This window comes from Clarias gariepinus, chromosome 16, assembly GCF_024256425.1.
Source record: "Clarias gariepinus isolate MV-2021 ecotype Netherlands chromosome 16, CGAR_prim_01v2, whole genome shotgun sequence".
NCBI lineage: Eukaryota > Metazoa > Chordata > Actinopteri > Siluriformes > Clariidae > Clarias > Clarias gariepinus.
In genome coordinates this window covers 16240086-16249923 of record NC_071115.1, presented here as the reverse complement: position 1 = coordinate 16249923, position 9838 = coordinate 16240086, and the positions used below count along the sequence as shown (strand labels likewise).

General features: G+C 38.3%; 1 protein-coding gene across 2 annotated transcripts; it reads left to right on the top strand.

Annotated features, from left to right (window-relative positions):
- The first annotated feature begins 484 nt into the window (after nucleotides 1–484).
- LOC128544174 (hydroxyacylglutathione hydrolase-like protein) lies at nucleotides 485–8512 on the top strand. 2 transcript variants are annotated; one of them, XM_053514175.1, is made up of 8 exons: nucleotides 485–722; nucleotides 795–859; nucleotides 982–1099; nucleotides 4764–4872; nucleotides 5121–5224; nucleotides 5309–5410; nucleotides 5549–5628; nucleotides 8041–8512. In XM_053514175.1, the coding sequence occupies exons 1-8, from the start codon at nucleotides 618–620 to the stop codon at nucleotides 8198–8200; spliced, it is 843 nt and encodes a 280-aa protein (XP_053370150.1). In that variant the 5' UTR covers nucleotides 485–617; the 3' UTR covers nucleotides 8201–8512. The 2 variants fall into 2 exon arrangements, with proteins under 2 accessions (XP_053370150.1, XP_053370151.1); XM_053514176.1 differs by having other exon boundaries at nucleotides 646–722; nucleotides 767–859.
- The last annotated feature ends 1326 nt before the right edge of the window (nucleotides 8513–9838 follow it).

The window sequence follows — 9838 nt, the reverse complement described above, 5'->3', positions numbered from 1 at the left end:
AAATCTTTCTCTATTTTTTCAGCAATAAAATTACAAATGTCAGACTAGAAACTTTGGACATAGAAGCAGTGCCAAAACAGATGGGTAACTGTTTCAATATTCACAGATAAAAAGTGCACATTATATCAACATCTTTTAAAAAATTTTTAACAATGTGATCATTAGACGGGTAAAATTTATGAATTATTTTAAATGACATTTCTCTAATTTTATTGGTCAGCAGGTATCGGCTGGGTAAGAGCCAGACCTTCTTCCAGTCAATGTTTTGCACAAATCTATTCCAGTATGGAACCACATATGGGACTGTACATATTTGCTGCACAGACCCAATCCCGGAAGCGTGACGTCACTCGGCGTTTGCGTTCCAAACGACCTCCTGTTGTATACGAAGTGCCCTATATGAAGTGCATACGGCATTATTTTATATCTCAAGTATATAGTGTGCTTATAAAGGGAGAGAGCATGCGTTTATAGTTCGGCCGGTGTCAGTCAACCGCAAGAGAATGTTATTCGTGATATTGGCTTAGCTTAATGTTACTCTTTTAAAACGTGACATTGTGTTCAAAGTCACAAGCACTCGGTTTGGTTTAGTGCAGCGCTTCTCTGATACCTGAGCCATGAGAGTGAAGGTTATTTCCATCTTGGAGGACAACTACATGTACTTAATTATAGATGAACAAAGTAAAGAAGCCATTGCGGTAGATCCTGCAGTTCCTCACCGGGTAAGAGTGCAATATCATGTAGTTTTATAAGTTTCTGCCTTCAGTCTCATGAATGATGTGTTTCACTGGCAGCTGCTTGAGATAGTGAAGAGAGAAGGTGTAAGACTCACAGCAGTGTTAACTACTCACCATCACTGGTAGGTGCCACTGCATTCACTGCACTATGTGCCTGAGCCCCAGCATCCTGAGGCTGCACTGTGTCACTTTGAGGATAGTGGTGTGGTGTGGTGTGGTGTGGTGTGTGATGTGCACTGTGTAGGGATCATGCACGGGGCAACGAGGCTCTGCTGAAGGACATCCCTGATCTACAAGTGTATGGTGGAGATGACCGCATCACTGGACTGACCCATAAAGTTACTCACGACCAGAAGCTCAAGGTATCTGTGACCATAGGAATCATTAAAAGTGTTTAGAAATGTATGTTTTTTTTATTTATTATAAACATGTCAAAATACACTGATCAGCCTAACAACAAGCTCATCAGAAAAGCGGGCTCTGTCATTGGAATGGAGCTGGAGTCTCTAGCTGAGGTATCTGAGAGGAGGATGCTGAAAAAAACTTGTTAGTATCATGGACAATACTGTTCATCACATCCCTTACACAAGTCCCTGATGTCGTACAGGAACACGTTCAGCCACAGACTGAGACTATCCAAGTTTAAAACTAAACACCACAGGACGTCATTTATACCAGTGGCAATCAAACTTTATATAACTCTTCCCCCTTCATTCGGGAGCTGTCATGACGAAATTTTAAATTATGAAATATTATGAAAATCATGTTTTATATATATATATATATATATATATATATATATATTTTTTTTTTTTTTTTTTTTTTTTTTGTATAATATTGCATAATTATTGGTTGGATATACTGGATATATTCAAATTAAAAAAAAATTTGTCACATGATATATACATCATACACAGTATGGTATGCAGTAAAAGGCTGTTAGGCATTTCAAAAGCATTTAAATATCAAAAAAAATTTGTCATATACACAGTCATACACTGTGTATGACTGTGTATGTGACAAATAAAATTTGAATATATCCAGTGTGCAATATCAATTACTCTCTATATGCAATATAGATGTTTTTTGTGTTTTTTTTAATAATGTTTTTTGACATTATAGTACATTGTATTTTATTATATTCTCTAACTTTCTTCTTATCATATTGTATTTGTATCTTTTAAATATGCAGTTATTGGAGAAACAATTTCCTTCGTGATTAATAAAGACTTATCTCATCTTATGACCTCATGCCTAATATTGAGTTGGTCCCCATTTTGCCACCATAACTGTGATGCACTGTGTTCTGACACCTGTCTATCCCTGTGCTTCAGTGATCCTGTCGCCACCTGTTTTTTTTATTCTTGGATCGCTTGTGGTATGTCCTGATCGCTTGTGGTATGTCTTGACCACTGCAGACCAGGAACATCACACAAAACCTGCAGTTTTAAAGATGTTCTGACCCAGCCCTGTAGACATTACAATTTGGCTCCACTGAAATCCTTATGCTTTCCCATTTTTTTCTTGCTTCTAACACATTAACTTCAGAAAGAAAGGTTCACTTTGCTGCCTAATATATCCCATCCACTTCCACCCGCTATTGTAATGAGATAATGAAAATATAGCTAGTGTGACAAGGACCAAATTGCAATGGCTAGACAACTGTGTCAGTGCAACTCCAAAACCTTTCTGTTTCTGGTCTACAGTGGTTAGGACATACAAAAAGTGATCCAAGGAAGAAAGGAAAACCAATGAACTGGCAACAGGGCCATGGGTGTTCAAGGCTCACAGATGCACATGGGAAGTAAAGGCTGGCCTGTGTAGTCTGATCCAATAGAACTATAAATAGAACTAATGATCCAATAGAAGAGCTACTTTAGCTCAAATTGAGGAAAATGTTAATGCTGGTTTCAATTGAAAGATAAAGGCAATGGGGGGACCTACTCAATATTAGGTGGTCATAATATTATGGCTGATCAGTGTAAGTTTCTATTTAAGTTTTATTAGGCGTAATCTTTTAGGAATATGGGAAATTATTATATTTGCCTCCTTTATGATTTTGGTTATTGGTTTCCCCAATTACTTACAATGCAATTTGTCAGTCCAGAGATGTGAAAGCAGTGCCTCCAGTGGGAATTCATTTCTACTTAAACAACCTGGATTTCAGCAGCTCTTTATTCTCTCTCTCGCACCTCCACATCTGTGCATTCTGCTGAAACAGATCAGGTTCCAAAGTGTCAGGTTGCATGCTATTACCTGCATACTCTATCAGCACCATCATGCTTGATATTTCATAGATCACTATCTAGAGGAGCCGAGTCTCTCCTATAACTTCATGCAGCTGCATTTTATATACAGTGCTGTAAAAAAGTATTTGCCCCTTTCCTGAGGGCATATTTGTCACACTTAAATGAGTCAGATCATTAAACAAATTTTAGTATTACACAAATATAACCTGAGTTAGTATAAAATTCAGTTTTTAAATGTTGATTTTATTCATTAAGGGAAAAAATTCTTCCAAACCTACCTGGCCCTGTGAAAAAAAAAATTAGTTGCCCCTAAACCTAATAACTAGTAACCCTCAATAAATAAAATAAATATTTAAAAACTGCATTTTGTATTTACTTAGGTTAGCTTTGTGTAATATTAACATTAGTTTGATTTGAATCATTTTGGTGTGCCAAACATGCAACAAAAAAAAAATCAGCAAGCAGGCAAATACTTTTTCACAGCACTGTATTTAGCTTCATTGCGTTCTGGAACATTGAGGCCAACATTTGCCATCTGCCCCACTTCTGCATTAGAATCCTAATTAACATGACCTTGAAAAAGAAGCTCAAACTTCAGACTGCTGTTTTCACGAGCTAATAGCAAAATCAGCCTGTTACCATTTCTGTTTAAGATACTTACAAATTCATCTCCTGTAAAAAATTTCATTGTGACTACTCTAGCTGTGTTGCCTTGTGATGCCGGTGTGGCAGGTGACCCCTAACAATGATAAAATTAATGCACACCTGCATCTACAAGGGGTGTTCAAGTCAAACTGGAAATTCTGTAACACGTAAGTGTTGGTTGTGATTGATTATCTGTATGGTTCCCAGCTTCTCTTCTGCAAGTTGGCAACAAAATGTCCATATTTTAATAGGAGCAGTATGGACATACTTACATGCTTGGATTGCTGTATGGCTCCTATGGATCACAATCATTTGCTAACTTATTAACCTAATGTTGATGAAAATAAAGACATGTTTAATTAGTTTTTATTTTTTTAAACCACATTTTATTTTCATCTTTTTTCGTCAGTGATATTGCATGCTGATTCCGTCACTGTCACTCTGTGACGTCTCGTCATCGTTTCGTCTGTCATAGGAAAAAGGTCGTCAATTAATAATTTCCGTCATTATTTTCGTTGATGAAATTAACCCTACTGTCGACCACTCGCTGAATGTTCATGTGTATGGCTGCATCAGGCTCCAAACCACCTCGGCTGGGATCATCAATCACGAATGAACGTTTGAACCACTCTGATGTTTTTTCTGTGATTAAAAATCTCATCAGTGTACTGTGCTAGAAGTCTTCTGGAAAATGTCCTGGTTTGACTTAAACACTTCTCATACACAGTCATACAGAGATTTGGTCATTACCAAATTCGAGGTTCGATACGTACTGTATGAAGACCGACTTGGAATTCTTTTTTCTTACTTTCTTCCTTCCTTTCTCTCTTTCTTTGGACTACAATACGACACAGCCTAGTCCTAGATTATACTACATTAACTTATTCTTCATCAAAATATTTCATAAACTAATTAGGCCATCTGCTATGCCACATTTCTCACCATCACTTTTATATCCCTTTTTTTTTTACCTACAGTAGTTCAGTGTGACAAAGTATTGAAAGGTTTAAAATTTTGGATGGCATCAAGTATTTAAAAAAATGATTTTGGTATTTTTACACCACCTATGGTAAATAACTAGCAGTAAACACAAAACAGTGAATCGAATATTGCATTGTCTTTTCCTCTCTAGTTTAATGCTGTAAATGTAAGGTGTCTGTTCACACCCTGCCATACTTCTGGACACATGTGCTACTTCCTGTGGGAAGACGACTGCCCTGATTCTCCTGCAGTCTTCACTGGTATGTGCTTTTATTTAATTATTCTCGTCATTAGCTCACACAGGCTCCTGTTATGCAGTGGTTCTGTTTTCCATTCAGTAAGCATTTCAGTTTTGGAAGTTTAGAGTAAAGTTAACTTCTAGTACATTTTCGAAACCAGATTTGAAGCTAATGTGCTATGATTAACTGGAATCCCATACAGGGTGTATCCCTGTCTCATAAGCAAGTGAGATAGCCTGAGTGGTTGTCTTGTTTACTCTGATTGACAGGGGACACATTGTTTGTGGGTGGTTGTGGAAAATTCTTTGAGGGAACAGCAGAACAGATGTACCACAACCTGACTGAGGTGCTGGGAACTTTACCTCAGGATACAGTATGTCACTGCTGACACTTTTGTAAAGAAATAATATTAATAAAAAGGACTCTTTGTACTTACATGAAATGTCTTGTTCTTTAGAAGGTTTTCTGTGGTCATGAATACACGATAAAGAACCTGAAGTTTGCAATGCTGGTGGAACCAGAGAACGAGAGGGTGAAGGAAAAGCTCAGTTGGGCTCGGGTACAGTCAGCCGTTTCCCTTACAACCACCCTATCTCATAAAAAATTCATTGCAAAATTTAATTCATATAACATTTACATAGAATTTCTATGAAGATAGTCACATGCAGTGTTTAAAATGTTGCCGGTTGATTATCAGGCGCGAGATGATGACGATAAACCGACAGTGCCGTCAACGTTACTGGAGGAATTTGAATACAACCCGTTCCTCCGTCTCTCGTAAGTGCATCTTTATTCACCTTTAGTGTCCAAGTAAAGGCATGCAGGGTCGAATAATACATCTGTTTCGAATTGTCGATTAAAGCTTTATGAAAAGTAAGCACTTTTGATCGTTTTGATTTAGTTTGAGACAATAAGTGCAAAATTGTGTTTGTTTTTTTAACAATATATTTATTTAAAAAAAAAAAATTACACAAAAAGAAAGGGAAAAAAAACCCAACAACAATAGCTCAGCATCCACATGATCATGGAGGAAAGAAAAACTATAAAGAGACTATAAATTAATACATAGATAAGCAAATATGTAAGGAAACAAACAAAAATAGTATTCTTACACTGGAATAGGAAATTCCTGTAATACAGAGGAGGATAACAAAGGTCCAATACATTTTAAATTGGAGTCCTTTTTTTTTTAAATAAGACATTTTTCCCAGCTGCAAAGGTCAGTAAGTTGAATAACCCCCTATGCATGATATTGACAATACGAGTATCTGGGAGGCCAAGAATGAGGCACATTGGATCCAACTCAACTGGAACATTAAAATTAACACCCAGATCTTCCACAATACTAGACCAATAACTCTGCAGTTTAACACATGACAAAAAACAATAGAGAAGGGTACCATTCTCAGATTTACATTTGCAACAGGTTGGGGATCCATCTTATTTCTGAGAGCAGGTGTAATGTGTGCACGATGTAAAGCAGAATCATAAACTAAGCAGCTTTTGTTCGATTACAGACAGATATCTTCATTGTGTAGATCCAGACTTCCTGCCAAACACTGTCATCAATAGTGAGGCCTAGGTCTTTGTCCCAGGCTAGCTTAGTAAAATGGGATATGGGAGAGGAACATTGTGTGTTTGACATTTTCTACTAAATAGGTTCTGCAAACTGCATGAAGTTAAGTTTGTACACTGGGAAAATTGAAAAAGGTTGAAAATGACGTTCAAAGCTTACAGTCCATTTCTATTGAAAGATGCTCAACCTGTCTCGGAGGGTGAGTCAAAAATGATCCACACCGCTCCGGTTATTTTAAAACTTCTGTCCACCACATTATCTTATTAGCGCTTTCCTTTTAAGTCACTGCTGTGCTGTGCAACATGTAACATTAGTTCATTTGTAACTGCAGCAAAAATTAACTTCCCATCTGCAGAGTGCAGTGATTTATCTTTTGTGTGCTGTGGATCCATCTGACTTTCGCCTGTTTGGTCCCCTGAAAGCAGCCCAATCAGGACAAAGATTCACATCTGATGAAGAAGTGAAGAAAGTGGTGCATTCGTGTCTCGCAGCTCAGCCTAAAATATTTTTAATAAGGGAACAAGAAAGCTTTTTGACAGATGGACAAAGCGTACAGAAAAACGAGACGTTTGTGTCGAATAAGGGTGTATTTGTCTTTTTACATAGTTAATTGAACCAAATTCTACAGCCAAAGTGTGGATAATTATTGACTCACCCTGGGCCTTCTGGAAAAACATTGACAGACACGTCAAATTATTGGCCGGAAGGAAACTGTTAAAATGACAGGAATTGCCATTGTGTGTTGAGTATGGTGAAAATAAGAGCACTTTAACTTGCACACTGCGACAGGACTAAATAGCTGAGTGGTGATAAAATCACTTGTTACTGATACAAATCAAAAGAAAATGCTTCTATTTATTAGAGAACATTCGGATTAGACCTTGGAGCAATGGGAAAATGTCTTGTTCTGTCTGATAAGTCCAGATTGACCCTATTCCAGAGTAAGCCAGGGTAAGAAGAGTGACTCTAGAAGCATAAGGAATCATTTTCACACCTAAATTAACAACCATATTAAGCACTGCAGCTGCAATTGAAACTAAATGCACTTGAATGTGATCGTGACTGTAGTTATCACGTTTATAATCAGTCATGTCAGTCTTTTCTTCTGAGGTAGAAGCTGCTTGTTGCATGTAAACACGAGCCTCATCATCATGTCTTTACTTGTCTGATCTCTGTCCTCTACATCGTGGAAAATAAACATAGGTTAACTAAGGCAGATGTGTTTTTCTTGCTAAATATCTTCTTGTGTATTTGGAAAATTCAAAAGTACAGGAGCAACGCACGTAGAAATGCATTCATTAATCTGGCTCCTTTAACAGTCCTAATCGTCGCAGGCAGACAGCCAAGGCAAGGTTACCCAGTACAAATTAGTCTAAATAAAAATACTTCCATGGTCCATATTTATTATTTTTTTATCTACAAGAGTGTGGTTTAACTTTGAGCAAATCTTAGTTTGATGATTAGATGATATGACGACCGTGTAGTGTAACCCTGACACATGATATACTTTCAGTAGTTGATTTTACACCCCTTTATGGAAGTGTTTTAGAATATATTGGGCGTGTGAACACTTGTATTAAACATTATTTTCCTGTGTTATTTTCACTGCACAGTGAGGAGGAGGTGCAGAAGTTCACAGGGAAGTCCGACCCTATCGAGGTTCTACGTGTGCTCCGGAAAGAGAAGGACAACTTTAAGAAGCCCAAAGAGCGCATTCCACCACACGCCATGCTAGCTCTGCAGTGGGGACTGCTTAGACCGAAGCTCACTTAAACAAAGCACTGGACTGCTGTGAAGCACACTGACCTCAGTGAAGTGATGCCGTTATCTAAAAACATGATTATAAGTTTAACCTTCCGGTTATGTTGCACGTAATAACAAAAATTAGAATCCGCATGTCTGCATCTTTTAACACTGAGGAGGCATTAATAATCCTGATACTTGTTGACACATATTTGCACTAATTGACCAAATGAAATTGTAAATAATACAGAAATAATGACATCATTTTGCGTTTTAACTACAAAATGGATGCTTAATTTCTGTGGATTTAACAGTCAATAAAGCTACAAGTAAGCATAATTTTTTTTTTGAGGAACTTATTCATTAATGTCTATTTCCTAAATAAATACACTAAGAAAAATTTGTATACTTACCTATTTTTTTAACAAATTGTGCAAACACGGAGTAATTTGAGTCTTCTATCTACAATTATTTTTCACATGAGAAAATAATTGTAGGGTCATGCAAGTCAGTCCAAGACTTTCTTCTTCTTCTTTCTTCTTTATCTTTCGGCTGTTTCCTTTCAGGGGTCGCCACAGCGAATCATCTGCCTCCATCTAACCCTATCCTCTGCCTCCTCTTCTCTCACACCAACTAACTTCACGTCCTCTCTCACTGCATCCATAAATCTCCTCTTTGGTCTTCCTCTAGACCTCCTGCCTGGCAGTTCCAACCTTAGCATCCTTCTACTGATATATTCACAATCTCTCCTCTGAACATGCCCAAACCACCTCAATCTGGCCTCTCTGACTAGCCTAGCTTCCACTACTCTTTCTCACAGGTTCATTGTCTGACTCATTAGCTTTATACCTCTATAATTGCCACAGCTTTGCACATCTCCCTTGTTCTTAAAAATTGGCATCAATACACTTCTCCTCCATTCCTCTGGAATCCTCTCACTCTCCAAGATCTTGTTAAACAAACTTGTCAGAAACTCTACTGCCACCTCTCCTAAGCACTTCCATACCTCCACAGGTATGTCATCAGGACCAACAGCCTTTCCACTCTTCATCCTCTTCAACGCCCTTCTCACCTCACTTCTACCAATATTTGCTATTTCCTGTTCCATTGCCAACCTGTACAGATCCCCCTCTCCCTCCTTACTGTCTAGCCTAGCATACAAGTCCTCATATGCTCTTTGTTTGGCCTTTGCCACCTCTACCTTCACCTTACTCTGCATCTCCCTGTACTCCTGTCTACTCTCTTCAGTCCTCTCAGTGTCCCACTTCTTCTTAGCTAGCCTCTTTCCCTGTATACGCTCCTGGACTTCCTCATTCCACCACCAAGTCTCCTTGTCCACTTTCCCCTTATCTGATGATACACCAAGTACCCTTCTACCTGTCTCCCTGATCACATTGGCTGTAGTTGTCCAGTCAACTGAAAGCACCTCCTGACCACCCATAGCCTGTCTCATCTCCTCCCTAAAGACTTCACAACATTCTTCCTTTCTCAGCTTCCACCACTTTGTCCTCTGCTCTGCCTTTGTCCTCCTCGCCTTCCTCACCACCAGGGTTATTTTACACACCACCATTCTGTGTTGTCTGGCTACACTCTCCCCTACCAACACTTTGCAGTCACTGATCTCTTTCAGGTTACAACGTCGACACAAGATGTAGTCGACCTGAGTGC